The sequence below is a fragment of the Colias eurytheme genome, chromosome 28, assembly GCF_061535395.1.
Source record: "Colias eurytheme isolate Ceu_HAF_F1 chromosome 28, ilColEury1 Martin Lab GWU primary, whole genome shotgun sequence".
NCBI classification, from domain to species: domain Eukaryota; kingdom Metazoa; phylum Arthropoda; class Insecta; order Lepidoptera; family Pieridae; genus Colias; species Colias eurytheme.
Genome location: NC_143007.1, coordinates 1,369,956 through 1,394,319, shown reverse-complemented (window position 1 = coordinate 1,394,319; position 24,364 = coordinate 1,369,956). Strand labels below are relative to the sequence as shown.

At 32.8% G+C, this 24,364-nt stretch overlaps 1 protein-coding gene across 1 annotated transcript; it reads left to right on the top strand.

The window, feature by feature from the left end:
* Positions 1–804: 804 nt before the first annotated feature.
* LOC149896455 (uncharacterized) lies at positions 805–12,320 on the top strand. The gene is made up of 12 exons (XM_090117553.1): positions 805–1,295; positions 1,391–2,225; positions 2,933–3,135; positions 3,589–3,759; positions 6,378–6,443; positions 6,650–6,751; positions 7,943–8,035; positions 8,987–9,085; positions 9,669–9,817; positions 10,221–10,326; positions 11,148–11,255; positions 11,787–12,320. The coding sequence occupies exons 2-12, from the start codon at positions 1,415–1,417 to the stop codon at positions 11,850–11,852; spliced, it is 1,974 nt and encodes a 657-aa protein (XP_089973679.1). The 5' UTR covers positions 805–1,295; positions 1,391–1,414; the 3' UTR covers positions 11,853–12,320.
* The last annotated feature ends 12,044 nt before the right edge of the window (positions 12,321–24,364 follow it).

The following is a 24,364-nucleotide window of genomic DNA, read 5'->3' as shown; positions in this document are numbered from 1 at the left end:
ATTAGCTTTTGATACATTTGAACATATTTTACGTATCTAAATATAGGTACTGTACGATTAATAATATTTTAATCATTTATTTAAAGAAACAGCCGGCTCACCCCCGTTTCGTCGTCGTTAATTTTTTTATAAATTTTTCAAATTTTAACATTTTATAACGGACGTAACTAATAAATCAAACATCACTAAATTATTTTCTTAGATCATTTTCTAAAATCCGTTCACCCCGTGGTTCACCCGCTCTCGAACTAAAGGTGATGTAAGAATCTCTGATAGATCAACAATATTTGAAAAATGTTTCATATTTCAATTATTATTAAAAACACTTCTACTAACCATTTCAGTCAGTAAAATTATTAAAATTGCTTATCAATCTTGCATGATCAAATCTTAAAGTGCAATATTAAATTATGTTTTATATGGTTAATCTTTATTTACTTTTTTATTTACTATTCATTTAACATTGAGTATATTATTAATTAAATAGTTGTTATTAAACATAATCAATTTAACGAATCTTATATATAAAAATGAATCGCAAAATGTGTTGGTAAGCGCATAACTCGAGAACGGCTGAACCGATTTCGATAATTCTTTTTTTCTTATATTCCTTGAAGTACGAGGATGGTTTTTATGTAGAGAAAACGTAAATATGTACCACGGGCGAAGCCGGGGCGGACCGCTAGTATAATATAATAATTATTCCTCGGAATTATTCTAAAACAGCCATTCAAATCGCATGCGCTTGGTGTAGCGCCATCTGTGTGATTATTTGGAAACACGTCATTCGATGTAAAAGGAACGCCGCCATTTTGACATTTGTTTAGCTTTGTGTTCTGCAATATAAAATTAACATCAAATTAAACCGATTGTTAGCTCTATGCTTTTGTTTCCGTCATATAATTATTTGTCTGGTTAGATAAGTGAATAAAATTATACGCATCGGTGATTTAAATTTCCCTTTCCCAGCGCATAAATCAATACTGTTCTAGTGCCGCTTTTTTTTTATTTTTGCGATTACTATATCGCAATAATTCTGAACTTATAGTGATTTAAAACATAGTTGTTGGTGTTTTTATATTATTTAATGCACTTGTGAAGTTATAAATTTCCAAAAGTTTATAAAGAATGTTGTGAAAAGTGAAAGAAAAAAGGGCGCGAAGCATCGCGCGCCGAAGCGCTCGCACAGCCGAGACGAAAATTATTTTGTAGTTTCTTTTGGTTCGTGATGTATAAATATTTACGTTTATATCACATAAATATTTTAAAGGACACTATCTAACACTACAAATCATGTAAGTCAAAATCAAGTTCGAATCCTATATAAAAAACATTTTCGAATTGGTATAAAAAAAAATAAACAATTGAATTAATGTGGAACATATTTCAGATAAATTGAAACCATATCATTGCGATGCGGTTAAGAAGTAAGAAGCGGGAGCAGCGGCTCTCAAAGCGAATTTCACAAAAAGTAACCAAAGTAAAACAAAAATCATTGAACCAAACGTTCGTTAAGAAGAAGTGGAAAGAGATATTGAATGATGATAACATCCTATCATCAGATTCCGTTATACATTGCACTCGTTCGAAACGTTCACTAGGAGTTAAAACACGGCCAGTGAGAACAAAAATTGTTAAAATGGAGAAACCAGTAGAGTCTAAAAAGAGGGAGGAGGTAAAGAAACCAGTGTTTCAAACTGTCGTCCGCAGTTCCAACAAGGACGCAGTATCATCAACAACTGTTAAGTTGAAGGAAAAAGCCACAACATCGAAAAATAAGATCAAAGATGTTCGCACAACTCGCAGCGTTCAACTGCGGCAGAGTTCTTTAAACCGAGAGCTAAGAAAGACTGAATCGGTGTCGTCAGCTTTGAGTTCCCCGCGAAAAACTAGACGTATGGATAAAACTGAGAAATCTGCGTCATTAAACAGTTCCCCAATTCGTAAAGTAAGACAATTGGGTACACCCTCACCACGGCTGAACAAAATAGCCATAAGTTCGTCAAACGAGAGCCCTAAAAAGAAAATAAAGCCAAAAGCGCCCATAGTGCCCGAAACATCATGTTATTCGGAAGACAATGATGTAACGATGTACGAGCCTCACACAACAACTGTTGATTTTCCCAAAGAAGAATCCGATACACATGTTGAATCAACGGAACTATGCCTGCCTAACGATTGCCTGAATGATTTCATGGCTTTAGACTGCGTTCAGTTGATCAATGGTATTTCCTTATATTTAAATTGTATTTGTAGTAATAGACATTTAATAGTAAAAAGCGTAATAATTGACATAATATAATCCATACTAATATTATAAATGCGAAAGTAACTCTGTCTGTCTATCTGTTACTCAGTCACGCCTAAACTACTGAACCAATTTGCATGAAATTTGGTATGAAGATATTTTGATACCCGAGAAAGGACATAGGCTACCTTTTATTGCGAAATATGTACCACGGGCGAAGCCGGGGCAGACCTCTAGTATATTATATAATTGTAAGTGAAAAAGGGTACATAATAGTTGACATGTATAATTATTATAAAAATGATATTTATGTAGTAAGACATTGACATTCTCTTGTTAATTTTTGCATGCCAATCAATTGGCGATTTGTGCTGAACAATGAATTATGCAACATCTGTAAATCTATCACATTTCGTGCGAAATAAATCATTTAATTTCATTTCCTACTGAGCCGACGGTCCCGGGTTCAATCCCCGGTCAGGGCAAATATTTGTGTGATGAACTCAATTATTATTTATTCTTGGGTCTGGGTGTTATTATCTATATATTTATTTATTAAATATTATATTTCTTGTCGCCTAGTACCCACAATACAAGCCTTAATTGAGCTTACTGTGGGACTAGGTTGATTTGTGTAATAATGTCCTATAATATTTATTTATTTTATTTATTTCATTTTCACAGAGGAAGATATAAACTTACTAGCAGATAAAGCAGCTAGAGTTATGACAACAGAGAAGGAGGTGCAACGGAAAGTGTCGACAGATAAACGATTAACGAAACGCAGGAAGTCGAGCAATGATTTAGAAATGTATCAGCCGACTTCAACGACTGATGATTTGGATGTGTGTACTGATTTCTTGAGTACAGATGAAAAATATGTTCAGGTAATATATTTATTGTAGTTTTGTTTCTATATGTGCTTTTTATATTCTTGTAAACATACATTAACATTTTACATAAACATGTTACATTTATTTGTGAATATAAAATATCTTTAACGTGAAATCTATCTTTCTTTAAAGTATATTACTTTAAAGAAACAGACAGTTTAATCTACTTGAAAAAAAAAAACACTATTTTAAGCTATTGCATAGCTTCTATCGCGGGCCTTGAGCGCGGGGACCGAATCGAGAAATTCCGTAACGAAAAAACCTCACGCTCCCCACGGGGATGGGCGCGGAGGTGTGGCTTGAAGGCATAGCGATAGCATGCAACAGCTTTACCGCGGCAGTCCCCGAGTGACACACGTCTTTTTATTTTTTAACGGTATTTGCAGTATTTGGAAGATTCTTTCTTATAATATAACAACATACTATAAATTAAATAACTCCCAACAGCCCGATTTCGTGTCCCTCCTGGAACAAGAGACATATATCAACTCGGAGTGTGAGATATCGTCAACATGTGACCAAGGAGCCATCGAGAGTCTAGAAGCGTTATCTGCTAGCCCCAGTAGTGGCTTCCTCGCTGAGATCAGTCAGAGTCTGGCCGCAGAGGCTAGTGGATGGGTGAGTTATCCTACTGATCAATATTTAATGTATTTTAAGTATTATATTAGAGCTTTCCGCCCGCGGCTTCGCCCGCGTTTTCAGAGAAAAACCCGTTCCCGTAGGATTTCCGGGATAAAACCTATCCTATGTCCTTTCTCGGGTATCAAAATATATCTATAACAAATTTCATGCAAATTGGTTCAGTAGTTCAGGCGTGATTGAGTAACAGACAGACAGACAGAGTTACTTTCGCATTTATAATATACTAGCGGTCCGTCCCGGCTTCGCCCGTGGTACATATTTCGCAATAAAAAGTAGCCTATGTTCTTTCTCAGGGTCTAAAGATTGTCTGTGCCAAATTTCATCAAAATCGATCCAGTAGTTTATGCGTGAAAACTGAAAACCATACATACATACATACATAATTACAAACCTTTCCTCTTTATAATATTAGTATAGATTATAATATTATAATATTATATAGTGTGGATTGTATGTTAAGTAGTAACTACTATGCAGTCACTATTTCACACGGACGAAGACGCGGGCGCAGCTAGTGTTATAATTTCAGGACAATTTTCACACACGGCACGATCTGATCCCATACTAAGCTTTCGCTTGTGTTATGGAAACCAGATGGCTGATAAACATACATAATTTTAAATAAATACTTACATAGATAACTAGCGACCCGCCCCGGCTTCGCACGGGTGCAATGCTGATACTAAATACACTACAGAAAAACTTTTAACGTTGTTTATAAAAACAGCGGCCCGGCCGGCCGGTACCGCGACAAACGCTACGTCCCGCAATTTTTAAATCTGTAATATCTTCGAAAATATTCTCTTAAATCATACGGTGTAAAGGGCCATATAGATCTATATTAAATGAACAATGTATTCAAGGTATTTAATTGGTTAAGGATTAATGCTGTATTGGTTAAAATCGCTTCGAAAATTAGCCATTATTTGTCGTAAAAAGTAAATGACAAAAAAAAAGTTATTGTGGGTTATCCATAAGAGATAGACATATGCCATCGCGGACTTTTCTGTAGACCTTTTCAATGTGTACAATACTTAGTACATTATTTTGATAAAACTTGTAGGGTTCAGCCTGCGTTTGCAATGTAAGCGGAAAAAATGTAATTATAAATAATTCTATAAAATCAAAAATGTAATTATAATTATAAAAATGTAATTATAATAGAGGTTTCTAATGTTATGTCGTAAACGACATAACATTAGAAACCTCAAAAATAACAGTACTTCTCCACTATTTAATGGATGTTATTATACATATAACCCTTCCTCTTGAATCACTCTATCTATTAAAAAAAACCGCATCAAAATCCGTTGCGTAGTTTCAAAGATTTAAGCGTACAAAGGGACATAGGGAAATAGGGACAGAGAATGCGACTTTGTTTTATACTATGTAGTGATTAACAACCGACACAGAGCAAACATGTATGTTCATCACACAAATATTTGCCCCGGGTGGGAATCGAACCCACAACCTCTGGCTTGGAAGGCAGGGCCACTACCAACCAAGCCAACCGGTCAGTCATAATAAAATTGTGAACTATTTGTTACTAATACATAAATAATTGTTCATCTCTATTATAAGCAATCGCAACAATCAACAATGTATGATACTATCTTTCTATGTATGTACATTACAGAGTATTTCATTCATTATTTTTATTAATCTTTCGAGCAAAAACCACTTTTTTGACGATACTTTTAATTTGTATGATATTGCTGTAGCCATTAATTTTTCTATCGTCACTCGTAGAGCGCATCGGCGCCTCTGTATATACGGTACGCGCCTAGCAGCCTAGCGAGCAACTGCGTATGTATGTATGTATGTACACTATGGAGATGTTTGTTATGTAAAATGTATTAACATTGCAAAAATTATATGATCTTATATATAAATTACTATTATAGTACACAGTATGGAAATAAAAAAGTTGACTCACATTATTTGAATTCTTTAAGCATGTATGTGTAACGGTAGACGCCACGCTTATTCGCCTTCGTCCCGCCCCGACTGTAACTTCCACAACGACTAACGTTTCTTATAATGTTTGTTTCGGTACGCGAAATACACAAGAAATTTTCACTTTGCATTGATGTAGCTTTTGTAGCAGAATAACGCAGAAGCTATTATAGATATTCTTTCTTTTACCGCAAGTAAAACAGTGGGGCACAGCTAGTCTACTATAATTAATTATTGAATGAAAATATTAATAGGTTTCGCCCGCGACTTTACACGCGTAGTCAAGAGAATAAAAGCGAAAGACAGGTTGTTTTCCCACCTCATGAGCAAATTTATTCTCATTTAAAATTAAATTGAAATACCTATCCTAACTTATTTTCCTGTTAATTTTGATACTTTTTTCTGTAAACATAGTTCTCGTTCCCGTGGGATTTCCGGGATTGCGTAATTTTCCCGGGATAAAAAGTAGCCTATATGTCCTTTCTCGGGTATCAAAATATGTCCATACCAAATTTCATGAAAATTGGTTCAGTAGTTTAGGCGTGATTGAGTAACAGACAGACAGAGTTACTTTCGCATTTATAATATTAGTATTTTTTTCTGTATATTTTTTATTTCAATTCAATTTTTTGTTGCAGAGCGCAGACATAGTTACAGATGAAAACTCATTGACATGTCATGATGAAATCACACCAGATATTGAGGTGAGGATCTTTTCTTTCTTGTTCATTTCTTGACTTAATTATTTTATTATTAACTGTGTAGAAAAATAATTATTTTCACCATACAATTATTTTTGGAAAGAAGAGTATTTTGTTAAAAAAAATCGGTTATAACAATTGTAATTGAATTTTATCATGCCTGCATTTTAATAACAACACTATAAAATATATTATTTATATGTATTTAGGAAGAAGCAGTGGACGTAATAACATCTTGCAGTACAAGAGTGGACGCAGAACAGATTTCATCATGGGCCGAGGCGTTTGATCCATATCTGTTTATTAAACAGGTAAGCAAATAAAATATTTTCAGATTATTATAAATACTATTATAAGTGAAGTCCCATGTCCCCATGTGGGGTAAGGGGCAGATGCATTATAAATCTGTTTCACTGATCGATTTTTTTTTAGGGACAAGTAGGTGATCAGCCTTCTGTGTCCTACCGAGACATTTTATTTTTCTTCGTCTCCACCGGGAATCGAACCCAGGACCCCTCGGTTCTACGCTCACGCGTCAACCACTGTACCAAGGAGACGGTCAAATTTTAGTGTTATAGCATTCATAAATTTTTAAGAATGGAGATAATTCGATCACGATGCGGGATTCGAACCCGCGTCTTCTGAACGTGTGATGTGATAAGAATTGTGGCAAGTTTTTCCAATGAAAATAAATGTTTAAATAAAATACATTGTTGTTAATATAATAATTTTATTTTATTAAAGTGAAACTTTTATTACATCGTCTCAAACTGTTTGGTCTGTGTAGCGCATGTCGCGTGTATCGCTACTGTAAGTAGGTATACCTACTCGGCAGCCGACCGTCACGCGACATGCGCTACACAAAGCAGTGTTCGGAACTGTTCCAACAGTTTCACTTTTACCGTGGTTTCATAAAACCACACAACATTTTTCATTTGTCATTTAGTATGCTTAGCTAGCTTGTAATAATTATTGTGATACATATTTTTGTTTTTCTTTTCCGATGTGATATTTAACTTAACAGAAAAATGATATAACATATTACAATTATAATATGTATGTATCAATAACATCAGTTTTATAGAGGACTAGTTTTCAAAGAAAATACCGTTCCTGTTGGATTTCCGGGGTAGCCTATGTCTTCAGCAACCTACAAACCAAATTTCATTGTAATCAGTTCAGTAGTATTTGCGTGAAAGAGTAACAAACATTCATCCATCCATACTTACACACTTTCGCGTTTATAATATTAGTAGGACTTAGTAGTGAATTTAAATCTATACTAATATTATAAAGCTGAAGAGTTTGTTTGTTTGTTTGATAATTTGAACGCGAAAATCTCAGGAACTACTGGTCCGATTTGAAAAATTCTTTCGATGTTAGATAGCCCATGTATCGAGGAAGGCTATATATGATCACGCTAAGACCAACAGGAGCGGAGCCACGGGGGTGAAACCGCGTGGAGCAGCTAGTTAATTAATAAACAAATGAATATATTTCAGTTACCACCCCTAGAGAGTGTTGCTACAGGAGCGTTAAGGGCCAGATATCCAGCCCTACCTTTGAAGACTAGGACCAGCCCTGACTTCAGTTTGGTAAGTTTATCGAAATTGGCTGGCCGTTCCCAATATTCAAACTACGGCTATAGATAGACAGCTATATCCGATAGCTAGTAGAGTTCTATCTATCGTAAGATAGATACGATATTGGGAACGGCCAAGAAGCTTATATCTAATAAACTGGAGATTTCAGTATGAACATTAACTTGTAACAAGAAAATATGACGTTGAATGACGCCTGTATGTTTTTTTATCCCTTTCACACCTAACTTGGCAAGTTGGGACATAATGGTCATACTGAAATCTCCAGTGTATTAGATATAAGCTTCTTGGGAACGGCCATTACTGGCTGACAGCTGTCAAAACGTTATTGGGACGCTCAAATAGACAAATTAAAAGAGAAAAATATATACCTCTAGTAAGCAGTTAGTCCTCCAGACGATAGATAGCGATCAAAGATAGTTTAGCTTATCGCTAGTAAGCTTATTGGGACACGCCAAAACAAAAGATAGCATTTTCTATCTTTAGTAGGGTCAAACCGAAGATAGATACGATATTGGGAACAGCCATAAGCTTCAGTATTAAAATTATCCATCTGGTAATTTAGTAAAACGATTTAAGAAAATAAAATGGGAATGTGCGTCCAAAAAAACTTATTATAGTATCAAATAATTGACTAAAATATTTTAGGAAGATCATCATTTATTGACAATAAACAATTTATCAAATTTATGTATATAATTAGTTCTTAAATTATTATATCGTATTCATAGAAATTTCTAATTATTGGATAGTGCATCTATTTCATTGATTGATTCTCATTATGAATAAGAGAAAAACTAATATGAAAAACAATACAACTTATAAACTAAATGAAACCATAAAATAATATTCAACACGAAATACCCTAGCTCTAAACAACCATATCCACTTAATATTGAAATTCTAATTACTAAGGAAAAATTAAAAAAAAATGTATTTTCACAGGTTTTAGATTTAGACGAGACACTAGTGCATTGTTCGCTTCAAGAGTTGCCAGATGCGAGTTTCCATTTCCCCGTGCTCTTTCAAGATTGTCGATATACGGTAAGAATATCACTACATAGTATAAAACAAAGTCGCTTTCTCTGTCCCTATGTCCCTTTTTACGCTTAAATATTTAAAACTGCGCAACGGATTTTGATGCGGTTTTTAATAGATAGATTGATTCAAAAGGAAGGTTTTAGTATATTATAATTTATTAGGTTTTAGACAAAGCGGGCGAAGCCGCGGGTGGAAAGCTAGTAATGCTATAAGTTAAACATAATTATACAGTGTGGAAATTTTCGATGGGCCCTAGAGAGAAAGTACTGAAATACTGGAGATAGCAAATTTTGCTGAAAGGAAACATTCCTTTATTGAAGTGAAACTTCTTTATCGGGGTTGGAAAAAAATTTAGTGTAACATTTTTTCGTTACGCGTGACATTTTTCCGTTACGCGCCATCTTTTTCCACCACGCGTGATTCGACGTATTTCTGTAAAGTTGCATATAGTAAATTATTTTTTGAAAAATAAGGTCATAAAGAAGTTTCACTTCTTACGTGTGTACACTAGTATACGCACACATTTTTTTTTGAAAAGTGAAACATTCCTTTATTTTTGAAGTTAAAATTTCTATTTCATCAACAGGTATTCGTCCGTACTCGACCACATTTCGCCCATTTCCTATCACGTGTGTCCCGTCTCTACGAAGTGATATTATTCACTGCTAGTAAGCGTGTGTATGCAGATCGGCTTCTAGATCTTTTGGATCCAAGACGACGATGGATTAAGTACCGGTAAGTGACTATATGTGACTATAAGGAACACCAATTGACCGCGCAATTACTTTCACGCGTGTCGCGAGATATTATTTACGGTTTATAATGATTTATAACCATCGATGTACAAAAATTGACCAATGAAGAACTCTGCCTTGGTGTGTCTTGGGCAGACTTTTAACATTACATCCACGAAATAAAGTGTTCATGAATGTTTTAAAACCACTGATTATTTTAAACGGCCTTTAAATAAGCGATTTAAACAGCACCAATAATATATTATTATTTTAAAACCATAATTAATTTATATTTCTACTGTACATTGTGTAGTATTAATAAGTTTTTGTAACCTTTCTAATGTTGTGAGAAACAAATAAAGACCATTTTATTATTTTTTATTATTATATATAAAAATTTCCAGATTGTTCCGTGAGCACTGTCTCCTCGTGAATGGCAACTATGTGAAGGATCTATCGATCCTCGGCCGTGATCTACGCAAGACTGTCATCGTTGATAATAGCCCGCAGGTTAATATGATTTATTGTTGTTTTTTTTGCAATCAAAGATATAGAAATACATGTATTTGCCTGTAAATTGGATCTATAAATATATAATATATATTCGATTGACTGGTTGGATTGGTTGTTAGTGACCCTAGCTTAGAAGCCAGAGGTTGTGGGTTCGATTCCCACCCGGGGCAAATATGTATGTGATGAACATAGATGTTTGCTCTGTGTCTGGGTGTTAATTATCTATATAAGTATGTATTTAAAATATATATGTATGTTTATCAGCCATCTAGTTTCCATAACACAAGGGAAAAGCTTAGTAAGATTAGATTGTTCCGTAAAGATAACCCTTAGAAAATTTAAGGCTTTTGTTAAGGTTCGACTTTTCCAGGTTATTCACAATTTTTTCATAAAATTCCCAAGTTTTCAACGTTTTTGGCAATTTTTTCTACCACAACATTAAAACTAATTAATTTTGGTGGTTGCCTGGCAGAGATCACTGCTTAGTGATAAGGCCGCTAATTGCTACATCTTTCTAGTACCCTATGTTTTTATTGTTTCATGTTATTTATTGATTATATATAAATAAAGTGTAATAAATAAAAAAAAGACGGGTTGCACTGGGGGAGTACCGGCAGAAGTGAAAACTTGATTATTAACGTTGAGCATGTTTGATATTTTGGAATGGTATCCGTCTTACGCTTTCTCGATCAGGTCACGTGTCCTGACGCGAGTTTATCATTTTATACCCATTACAGAAATAGTGCTCAACTCCGCTAAAGAAGTTTTCACTTCAAAAATAAATGATTTTTAATAGTAATAATAAATATAATTTGCAGGCATTCGGCTATCAACTTGAAAATGGCATCCCAATAGATAGCTGGTTCGTGGATAAAAGTGACAACGAGCTGCTCAAACTGATCCCCTTTCTTGAACATTTGGCTACTGTGAGTTTTATTATCTAGACTTTAATATTATTATGAGTGTTTAGAAATTAAAGATTTTTAGCGGATTTTAAACGCGATTTATTCATTATAAATCCGTTAAAATCTTTAATTTCTAAATGATACTCGCGTAAAACATTAAAAAATACTATGAAAGTGTGTTTGTTTGTCCTTCTTTAACGTCACAACGGATCTAAAATATATAATAACTAGCGGTCCGCCCCGGCTTCGCCCGTGGTACCTACATGTTTAAACTATTCTATCTCTCAAGTTGGATCGAACTGCACATGGTGTGCGAATCTTATTATAATCGGTTAAGTGGTTAAGGAGTCCATTGAGGACAAACATTGTGACACGAGATTTATACATATATATTAAAATATTCAAAAATTACTTCAACAACAAATTATAAAACAACAATTTCAAAATAAAAGTGAGATACCAAAATGCGTATGAATGTAACATTTACAAATGTCATATTGTTTGTATGTTTGTTTGTGTGCACATATAAAATGAATATATCTTTGTTCACAGAAAGATGACGTCCGGCCGTACATACGGGATAAATACAAGCTCTTCAGTTATTTACCTCCTGATTAAATATTATTAATAGATATTCATATATTTTCCAAAAAAAAAAATGTGTTTGGACACAAAAAATAAAAAATAATAATTATTTAAACCTTTTTCAAGGTTTATTCTACCATCTATGTGAAATTAAAAGAATTGTATAAAAAATAAATGAATACTTAAAATAAAAAAGGTCAAGCGTGTGTCTGAACACATTTTTTTTAATTAAAATTATTATAAAAATCACGTTAAATTTTAGACTAAAAAAAATATTATTAAATTGGCATTTAAAAGTATTATATTGGTGGAGTTTTTGATAATCTGTGATTATTAAGTTGTTTTTTTTATTTTTTTTTTTATAGCGTATGTTGGTGTGTGTGTACAGTCGATGGAAAAGGGTTTTTTTTTTTTCAGTTTAAATTACTAAAAATGTGAATAAATATTTAAGATTTGTGTAATTTTAAAAGAAATAATTTTAAAACTGGGTTAAACGTGATTGTTTAGTATAAAAAATATAATTATTTGGAAAAAAAAATTAATATAAATAAATTATTTTATCGATTCAAACAATTCTTTTACCATTGAAATAAAATAGTTTCTTTCTGTAGTCTGTTAAAAAACGACAAAAAGTTACCAGAATTAACATTTTAAAAACAACACTTTTTTCATCGACTGTACCGTCACAGGTTTTTAGTTTAAGAGCTATATACATTTTAATATTCTATATTTTATTTTTAGTTTATGAATAATTATGGAGGAATATATAATTTTATCCTATATTTTTAACGTCCAGTTTTTATTTCTAAGTTTATATTATTATTGTGACGATATTATAAGAATTACGCGTATTCTCATAGATATAGCAATAATCTAATGTTTTATTAATATATATTTTATTTTGGTTCGGGGTGTAAAGTTGAAACTAACATAAATAGCATATATACTGGCTGTGCTTCGTGGTTTTACCCGCATTGCTCCGCTCCTGTTGGTCTTAGCGTGATGATATATAGCCTATAGCCTTCCTCGATAAATGAGCTATCTAACACCGAAACAATTTTTTAAATCGGACCAGTAGTTCCCGAGATTAGCGGGTTCAAACAAACAATCTTCAGCTTTCTAAAATTATTAAATTATTATAGAATAACAGTAATCATGAAAGTTTTGAAATCTTTATTATTGATAAATTATAATTTTAATTAGGTAGTATTAAATAATTATAGGTAAATCTACAGAAATAATAGTGAAAATCGCATCAAAATCTGTAGCATGAACTAAGGGCGAGGCCACAACACTGCGTTGCGGCATCGCGTCGTAAAAATCTATCGTGATCTATCGTAAATATAATATAATCTACTAGGTTTCCGCCCGCGGCTTTGCCCGCGTTTTAACAGAGAACCCCGCATAGTTCTCTTTCCCGTGGGATTTCCGGGATAAAACCTATCCTATCTCTCAAGTTGGATCGAACTGCACATGGTGTGCGAATTTTATTATAATCGGTTAAGTGGTTTAGGAGTCCATTGAGGACAAACATTGTGACACGAGATTTATATATATTAAGATGTAAATCCATGTCTCACTAGAAACTGAAACGTTGGTTAGCGTCTTTCCGTACGATGTCGTATCCGATGAAATTTTTGCGTTGCGACATCGCATCGCATTGCTGTGCGATGTTATTTTTGCGACGCGACGCCGCAACGTAGTGTTGTGGCCTCGCCCTAAGGCGCGGGACATATACAAGTGCATCGGGTGCGCTATTGAAAGAAAGAAAGAAAAAACGTTTATTTAGAGCGAGCGCGCACGAGCAACTTTGTCTCCGCAACTTTTTTGTCTCTCCCATCAATTTGTATGGGGAGTTGCGTCGCTACGTGCGTGCACTCTCATACTAGCCCATAGGTGGGAGAGACAAAATAGTTGCGGAGACAAAATAGTTGCGGAGACAAAGTTGCTCGTGCGCGCTCGCTCTTAATGACACATAGCCTCACACGTACATAATGAAAAACAATTTATACAATACTTATATGCTACAATACTACTACAATACTTAAAAAAAAACACATTGAAGTGTGTAGTCTGTGAAGCATGATGCCATTAAAAGGGGAAATCACTCGGTGAACAAATAAAAATAATAATAAATTAATATCTTATGGTTTTTTTATTGGCATTTTGTATGAAATAATTTTGGGGCGGCGCAACCTTGGCACAACCGTGGCGTGCCGTCTCGACGCCTGTCCAAAATTCTTTCATACAAAATGTATAAGAAGGACGTGGGGCAAAACAGATTCAAGAGGTGCGCTTATGGCACGCCCGCGCCAAGCCGCGCGTGTTTGACCCGCGCCTAACAAACAGACATACACCAAGTTTTATACTTTTACTGTATAAATAACCATAATTATTATTGTAGTAAATTTTCTAGTTTCCCAGTTATAATCTTTTTGTATGCCTAATTCCATCCAAATTTGTTCAGCCGTTGCACCGTAATTTAATTAAAAATATTAACAGTGAATGTGTAAAAAAATATATTTTTTTCTTAAACCAGTGTTTACAACTTTATACCCCGACTTTGACTATTCTATCATTAAATAACTACTAGTAGTTAGAAAATGTTTTATTATTAAAAATAATTAAATATAGAGGCTTATGGAAATTACGATTAATAATAATAATACTTAATGGTTTTTTTTACTGCATCGATTATGATTGAGTTTTATATTTTTAGAAGTTGTTTTTAATTCACTATTGGATTACCGCCTATTTTTTAGGTTAGAATGTTTTTAAATGCAGTTTTTTATTTTATTACTAGCTGTGCCGCGTGGTTTCACCCGCATTGCTCCGCTCCTGTTGGTCTTAGCGTGATGATATATAGCCTATAGCCTTCCTCGATAAATGGGCTATCTAACACCGAAAGAATTTTTCAAATAAGACCAATAGTTCCCGAGAATAGCGCGTTCAAACAAACAAACTCTTCAGCTTTATAATATTAGTATAGATTCATTCTTTGACTGCATTTAAAGATGATCGAACAAACATTTTTAATAATAGTAATAATTATATTAATAGAAATATGAACACCATCGCACTGTTGAAATATTGTTTTTTTTTTATGTATAGTATTAACAGTCAGATTTTGATAAAGATTGCATAAAATGAACCTTACAGTTACTTATTGAAAAATATAGTGTTTCTTTCCGCCCGCGGCTTCGCCCGATTTGTCTAAAACCTAATAAATTATACACTAACACCTTCCTCTGGAATCTATTAAAAAAACCGCATCAAAATCCGTTACGCAATTTTTGGATTCGGTCCCCGCGCTCAAGGCCCGCGATAGAAGCTATGCAATAGCTTAAAATTCTCTAGGTCTCATTTTTATTTAAAAATTTAGCATAAAAATATTTTTCATTGTCAATTTCTGACTGTAAATACTTTTGCATTTGCAAGATCATTGGCAGCTATAATAACAGCTAAGTCCTATCAGAAATGGTTTAATAATTTATATTTATAATTACGTAACGTATTACGTAATTATAAATATCAATTATTAAACCATTTCTGATAGGACTTAGCTTATCTTATATATAAAAATGAATCGCAAAATGTGTTGGTAAGCGCATAACTCGAGAACGGCTGAACCGATTTCGATAATTCTTTTTTTATTATATTCCTTGAAGAACGAGGATGGTTTTTATGTAGAGAAAACGTAAATATGTACCACGGGCGAAGCCGGGGCGGACCGCTAGTATTAATATAAAAACATTTTACAATTCCATACATCCCTTATGTTATGTTGTTTTATATTGAGACGATAAAATCTTATTTAAAATATCAAAATTATTAATGTAATGTATAGATTTTCAAGTCATTTTCCCATTTTTCCTACTTTTTCGTAAAAAATATATCTTTGTAAGATATATCAGTATTTATTAAATATTATATTTAAAAATCATTTTTTTTTCGTTTTATATTAGAATTATAATAATCAAACAATAAATCACAATATACTTATAGCACAAAAAATTAACGTAATTTTTTCCTTACAGTAAAAGAAAAAGCCTAATTATTTCAGCCTAATTTTTGCGAAAATCTACATAATATGTACTTCAAAAATATTTAAGGGGCAGTTATATTATCATTTACTAGGTATTGGTGTTTCATATAAAGCCAAAATTGTTTAAAAAAACGGATTTAAATCGTGAAAAAAGGCAGCTCACAATTAATTACATTAAAGATCACACAAAGGTTAAAATTTTATTTTTAAGTATAAAAAATAATCACGATTTAAATCATTTAATTTTAAATTTTTATATGTATAGACTATATTAATTGTTATTAAAAATAGTTTATTTTTGTATAAGACTTGACTTAATAAACCATTATTGTATCATGTCATATTATTAAGTTATAATATTTAATTTAATTTTAAAATGTTTATGGAAAAATGCAAAAAATTAAGAAAATCACAAATCTCATTATATTTTTTATGTTCGCGAATACTTACAGATCAAAATAACATAACTTCTTATAAGAATACAGTCAGTTAAAAATTATAATAAGATTAGTACATATATAGAAATCAGTGATTTTGCATTTTTCATAAACACTAATAAAAACCAGATTTTTTTCTGATTTTTCATTGTTTTGTTCCTATACATAACCATTTGTTATTTTCTATTTTTAAATACTGCTCCTATAAATAACAAAAAGGCTCTAAAACAAGAAATTTACAACATTGCAAAAATATCGAATAAATATACTTTTAAAATTCAAATAAGTTTCTTGTAAAAACCATCTCATGTCTTTAGTAACAATAAAATATTTTTATACCTAGTTTCATAACTTCTGGATGTGTTCTGTTTAGCTTATCTGCCAGTTAAAATCATGCATAATGCATGAAATATAAGAAATAGTATATCAGAGACTTTATCTGTAAGTTGTGAAACAGGCTCTTTATAATATTTAAAAATTAACCATATGTATAACTAAAAAGAAGTTTGTAAAAAGAACTTAGAAAATTTCTGTACTTTTTTTCCTTTCTCATCTGTTTTATATTATGTTTTGATCCGACTTCAAATACGAAGTATTTAATTTTTCAATTCATATGCATATATTTATCTCTTTATTGAAGTGAAACTTCTTTATCGGGGTTGGAAAAAAATTTAGTGTAACATTTTTTCGTTACGCGTGACATTTTTCCGTTACGCGCCATCTTTTTCTTATCCCTACAACGCGTGAATTTGCATTTGCATTGTAAATTATTTTTTGAAAAAATAAGGTCATCAAGAAGTTTCACTTCTTACGTGTGTACACTAGTACACGCACACATTTTTTTAATGATATGAGCATGGACGTATAAAAAAAGACGGACACCGTATTACGAACAAACAACGTGAAGCCACCATAGTAAGCTAGCGATCGTGTAAAGACAATAAACACGCACACACTCTCACCATAGTAAGCTAGTCGGCCGCCATTACGTCGTGAACTACCGACTGATTAACTGCGTCACTGTTTCACAAAAAATATTTAAAATGCCGTCTTGCGTGGTAAATGGTGTCGCAACAGTACAATTTTAAATAACAAAACACAAGGGATTACATTCCACTGGGAAGCAAGTTATTCCTTTTATGTTTTAATGACAAAATTATTACGGCAAAATTTATAGAAAAAAATACAGCCGCCATTGTCATCAACACAGCTGTTGCCATGGCAACATGGCACACACACATGGATGTTTCGCCGCCATTACTAGGCTTCACTCAATGTTTAGGCGATATACCGTCCGTCTTTTTTTATACGTCCATGGATATGAGATGGTTTACAAATAACTTTTATTTGAAAAAGGCAGTTTTAAGTTCACAATTCGGATGTATGGTGCCTAACATTTTCATGTGTAGTTAAGGTCGTAGTTAGCGCTGTAGGTAGCTGTAGTGTCGTTATAATCGTTTATTATAAATAAAATATGTACTTGAATTTGTGTTTTATTTATTTTATACCCTAGTAAATGCAGGTGCTTGTATTTTTACCCAAAACCAAAAACTACAAGTAGTTGCTGTTTTAGAAATTATAACGGATTTTAAACGCGATTTATTCACTATATTATTATCCCGATGGCCGACGTTTCGCACACCTTGCATAACAAAGACACACACACACACTTTTAATCGCGTAAAATCCAACACAAGAATTAAGAAACTATACTATGCATCGTTTTATTTTTTTAACAATACCACTTAAACTATATAATATATATATACTAGCGGTCCGCCCCGGCTTCGCCCGTGGTACATATGAAAAATAGATGTTGGCCGATTCTCAGACTTACCCGATATGCACAGAAAATTTCATGAGAATCGGTCCACCCGTTTCGGAGGAGTATGCAGACTAACATTGTGACACGAGAATTTTATATATAAGACTAGCGGCCCGCCCCGGCTTCGCCCGTGGTACATATGAAAAATAGATGTTGGCCGATTCTCAGACTTACCCGATATGCACAGAAAATTTCATGAGAATCGGTCCACCCGTTTCGGAGGAGTACGCAGACTAACATTGTGACACGAGAATTTTATATATAAGATTTGCTTCATTTATACTTCACTTCTAAAGCATTCATTCTAAAATCCGAACTCGAGACTATAAAATTTCCTACTCATTTTGAATAGCTTTTAGAGTTTTAGAATGAAATATTATCTCATATACCGTGTTTTTGCTAACATTATTTCTGGAGAATCAACAGCTGGACACTAAGTACAAAAGATACTGTAAGTATAAGAAAAGTTTGTACCAATATAATCATTTATTACTTATATTCAAATAAAAAAAACACGCTTAAACTTATGAAATTATTGTATTGTCCGATCCTTGATAAGTGTACAAAATCTATCCAAATGTTCAAATTCGAGTCGGTTACATAGATAAAATAATATTAGGTAGTTAATATACAGGCGAAGGTAATAAAAGCGTGTTAAAAAAAATGCAAATTACAGATTCAGATGAGTTACGTGTAAGATAAACGAATACAATATGAGCATCACAAAAAATGCTGTAAGATTCGTTTGAGCGTAAGCCATAGAACTAAAAAAAATGTTGTGTGGTTTTATGAAACCACGGTAAAAGTGAAACTGTTCGAACGGTTCCGAACACTGCTTTGTGTAGCGCATGTCGCGTGACGGTCGGCTGCCGAGTAGGTATACCTACTCGGCAGCCGCGATACACGCGACATGCGCTACACAGACCAAAAAGTTTGAGACGATGTAATAAAAGTTTCACTTTAAAAATTAAATATGAAAACGTAGTAGGGTCATTGCGCCTGTTCGCGTCCACTTAGTGCAGTTGGAAAGTTTGAAGGAGAAAATAAAAATGTTCCAGAACAAATTTCAACGCAAAATTTATGTAACGTGTTCATTACATAGTCTATTTTAAGATTTACTTTCAATTGTGTTGGAAATATCATGTGGTTTTTATTTATCTAGACAAATAGCAGAATTAGGCGTTTTACCCAGTTCGCGTCCAAAAATTCCAGTTTGCGTCCACCCGTGGACCAGTTCGCGTCCACCAGCTTAGAAAAAGAATTAAGAGTGTATTGGGTGATATTTTATCAGATAAATGTAAATAAAAATTAGATTTTAATAAATTATTTATTTACGAATATAGTTATTTAATAAAAACCGGTCTAATACGAGTGGGACTCGCACACCGAGGGTTCCGTAATAACCTGTTTTTTTTCATATGTTTTAACTGTAAATGATTATTTTTTCAATGTTTCCCTTATTTGTGCAATAAGACGTTGCTTCGTACCAAACTTCAAGTGTCTGTGTTCACGTAAAGTACCCTGTAGGTTTTGATTCCCTTGCGAATGTCGAAATTTGCGAAAATTTGCAGCATAAACGGCTGTATCTTTTGATTGCTTTGGCTTAGAAGTTTGATTTTTTCACTGCTTCAAGGGACCGTAGACTTGAGTATTCAATGTAAATTTCAGCTTTATACCTCCACGCGTTACTGAGAAAAAGGGTCTTGACAGAAAGACAGACCGGCAGACGGACGGATATCAAAGTGATCCTACAAGGATTCCGGTTTTTCCTTTTGAGGTTCGGAACCTTAAAATCAACATTATTATTAATATAATTCACTGTAAGGAAACTGGAAAAACTTATTTATATTTATCTTCTCATCATTAATAGAACTAAAAATTAACAAAAAACAAAGTTACGTTAGTTTCTAATGAATTAAATTTCTTTTTTGTTTATATTATTTTCTTAACCACAGACTTATTGACTCTCATTCTCAAAGATACTAGTCTCATTCATAGAATACCCATTTTAAAATGAAAAAATAGCATAAAAATTTGCTAATTTTAATGAAAATTTTATTTTTACTTGTGGTCTTAGTCAAAAATTTACAATCTATTTTAAATAATATATTTTAACAAACAATTCATTGCTACGTAATGAAAAACAATGTGGACGCAATATGTTCTATTGTTTTGCACTATAGGTATAGTTTGCGCCCACCGTGGACGCAAAATGGAAGTTGTACAAATTCGGTGTAGTAATTCGCGTCCACCTTATTTTAGCTATTAATTGTAAAAGAAATAAGCTGATTTATAATCTATACTATTCCATGTTTTGTTAGCAAAGTAAAGAAACAGTTACATATTCAAAAATTCACATTTAACAATAAGATACTTACCGTCAAACGCGACGCTGCGCACTATTTTTTTCTCAAAATTCCGCGCGTTTTAGCTATCTCGTTTAATAGCCAAAATTAAAAATTTTTTTAAATAGGATAGGCGGTGCGCAGGCATATTTTGAATATGTGTGCATGTCTCTTATACATTGAGGTATTATCGGAAATTTTTCTTATTACAATTTTACTTAAAGTATACTTATTTTCGTGAATTTTCTAAAAGATATCCGCAAAATGGACGCGAATAGGCAGGTGGACGCGAACAGGCGCAATGACCCTATATATCTGTCAACTGTGTATGAAAGTTATAATTTCTTATCGTCTTCGTTTGGCAGTGAATCATTACTATGCACACACTAGCTAGCTTTACTCTGATATTAATATTGTTTTGTCGTTTTACTGAAAACTAATATTATGTAAAAAAAGAATTTAACCTGTCCTGACAAGCATTGAATACCACATGTACCTACCTATTTACCTACCTTGGTATTTGTTTCAAAAACTATTGATACCTAAGATTTTGTGAAAATACAAATATGTAATTGAATGAATCTCATGCGACATTCAACCACATTCAAAACTTTTTACCGCCGTTATAATCAAATTCCTATGCTAAATATTATCATACGGTCTTGATTGAAGATGAAAATTTGAATCACGACGAAATATATAAATTCCAATAGATGGCGCTGTATTAAAAATGTGACATGACATAAGAGAACTTAATTTTCTTTGAACACGTCCGATGGAGGTTGGAACATCTAATTTTCACGTAACGTTTCCAAGCAAAGCTAAAAAAGCATATTACCTAGCTGACTATGAGTATAAAGTTAGGTTTTTGTAATAGCAGTAACTAATTTTCGATGCAGGATAATTATTTATTGTACTTAACTAAGTACTTAGTACATATTATTTGCATTTTTATTTGTAGTATTTTATTGAAGTAAAACTTCTTTAGGCGCGACTAGGGAGTAACTCAGATTTTTTTTCTGACGGAAGTAACGCTTACTATTATAGTCTGCGTAGTTTCCGCCATTTAAAAATAATAATTCTGATTGGTTGTAAGTATATGTCATATACCTACTACACGCTTCTTGACTTATACGCCAGCTAGTGGCAAATATCATAATCAATTAGGATTATTTATTTTCAAATTTTCAAACGGATCAATTGTGAATAGCAAAGTGAATGAAAAATTCAACAGTTTTAAAAACATTATTTTAAATTGCAAAATTTTTTGAAAATCTCTAAATATACTTGTTTATTTATTACTTTTAAAATAAGTAAATTAAAAATAAAAATAAACATGTTGCGGATTATAATCAATCTATTTTAAATATTGCTGAAGACAAAGTAGTATCCATAGCAACAGATTTGTATATAGGTTGTCATTCAGTTGAACAAGAAGCATATTATGTACGCCAACAATTTCATAAAATGTCAGTTATTGATACAGGAGGATCGCCTTATGAAATCATATTAGTTCTTAACAAATTTTACATTGTTACAACCAATATTGATGTATCTGATGGCTTAGCCAACGTTTGTGTTGGAAAGTTAGTGTATATTGAACGTGATGACAGTGATAACATCATACGCTTATGGCTTGAGTTTCCTGGTAAGATAGGAGAGAAAATTAGGAAAAAAGCTGCCCATCATATTCAAACTCTAAACATTAGTAGAACAGCAGTCCCAATTTTACGAAGATCGTCATCTGTACCAATGAATAGAAATAAGACAATATTTGCAAAGAGAAATCACTTTCCATTAGTATCTGCTTGTGCGCTTACAATACATAAGTCTCAAGGTGGTACTTTTGATCAAATCGTTTATGAATACAATAAAAGTCACAGTCAGCAGCTGTTATACCTATGTAGCATTATCACGAGTAACTGATATAAATGGATTGTTCATTGTCTCAAACACCGATGACAACAAATTTTATCATGGAAGAAAGCGTCCAGGGGGAATAGTTGATTTACAGTGTGAATTTGAAAGACTTTCAAATTCTCGCCTAATAACACAACAGGAAGAATTATATAACCTTGTAAATGAGAGTAACATTACACTATTTTCCTTCAACTGCCAAAGTTTACGTGCTCATGTTTCTGATCTGAATGATAAAGTATTAAAAAGGTCCACATTGCTGTTATTTTCCGAAACTTGGATGAAAAATGACGAACAAATTCTTATTGAAAATTTTTATTGCGTTACCCAATACAAACGACCCAACTCAACTGCTGGTGGAGTAGCTGTATATCATTCATCTACAGATACACTGAACAATGTAACACCAATTCAAAATATTTCACCAACTATATTATCACAAATTTCCGATGAGGTTTCACAAATTGGTGACATCGCCTTGGTTCGATGTGTTAATACGAATGACCAACCTGTGATTATCGTTGTTATTTATATTTCTACAAATACTAGCCTGACAAATATCATAAAATTTATTCATCAGCAATTACTTCACTTCACAATTGAAGGTTCTCGACTTTTAAATAGTAATTATCATGAATTACCGATGATTCTAACTGGAGATTTTAATGTTAATTTTCGCTCTCAGGAATCTCAGCCGTTAATTGATTTTTAGAAGAAAAATTTGATTTATCTATGAATACTTCTCGACTTCATTCAACAACGCGTTTCGGTACAACGATAGATGCTGTATTTTCAAGAAAAGTAGCAAATTTAGAGAGTAAAATTTATGTTTCACATTATAGTTACCACAAACCTATAATTTCGTACGTAAGAAATTATGATGACATTCAATTACCTGTTTCGAATGAATAATATTAATATAACATTTAAATAATCTTTGTAAAGCACATGAATAATAAATATAATTAAATTATAATATAATATTTATTTATTTAAGTTAATATTTAATCATTTCAGTGATATATGTCGTCAACGCCAAAGAAGTTTTACTTCAATCGCGCGTAAAGGTTACACGCACACACTTTTTTTTGCATTTAGAGCTGTTATGAAATAAGCAAAGATCATAAAGAATCATCCAAATTCAAGGATGATTTATTGATATTATGTTTCTTACGTCGCGGTCGACAGTCGACACTAGACGCGGCTGATATATAAGTAGGTAATTTAAGAGGCAGTAGCGAGCTATACCTAATTGGAAGTGTGGTGCATTGTGAAGATATACAGGGTGTCCCGCTATTGGTATACTAAGCGCGAAGGAACTTGTAGTTTTGCATACACTGATCACGTAAAAAATACTTAAAAAAAAATTACGTCCAAAATTTTTTGCTAAATTTTTCCTGAAAATCCATGTTTTCTTCTCTAGCTTCGCGCAGCCGGCATATACCGCTTCTCTTATATGAGCATTTTATCTATGAAAACATAATCTTAAACGATAGCTCACGTGCGGGTGGCAAAGTTGGGCGGCTCGCTTGTTATGGGTGTACACATAGAGTTTTAAGAATTCATCTATTTGAAAAAAAAATGCGTCTGGAATTTTTTAATTATTTTTTACGTACTCAGCGTATGCAAAACTATAACCTCCTTTGAGCTTAGTATACCAACAGTGGGACACCCTGTATAATTTTTATGAGATCTATTAATTATATTTTAGTAATTTGAAGCAATAATACTTTTAGATTTCAAGAAATTTTGTGTTCAATCCCAATTTGATCTATGCATTATTCTAAAATGCTACCCTACCAACTACTGCAGTCTGCATGAATATCTAATTTTCTGTATTTGCATCATACGAAAGTGACTCCGAGACATATTTAAATATACCTACTCTTATTTCATAGATACATTAATTAAGGGTAAAATAAAAAAACAGTGTCATCAAATAAAATTTTAATAAAATACTTAATCCAATAATAATT

Coding starts and splice junctions, on each gene's coding strand:
- LOC149896455 (XM_090117553.1), top strand. CDS start 1,415: ATGCGGTTAAGAAGTAAGAAGCGGGAGCAGCGGCTCTCAAAGCGAATT. Junction 2,226..2,932: donor CTGCGTTCAGTTGATCAATG/GTATTTCCTTAT, acceptor TCATTTTCACAG/AGGAAGATATAAACTTACTA. Junction 3,136..3,588: donor CAGATGAAAAATATGTTCAG/GTAATATATTTA, acceptor AACTCCCAACAG/CCCGATTTCGTGTCCCTCCT.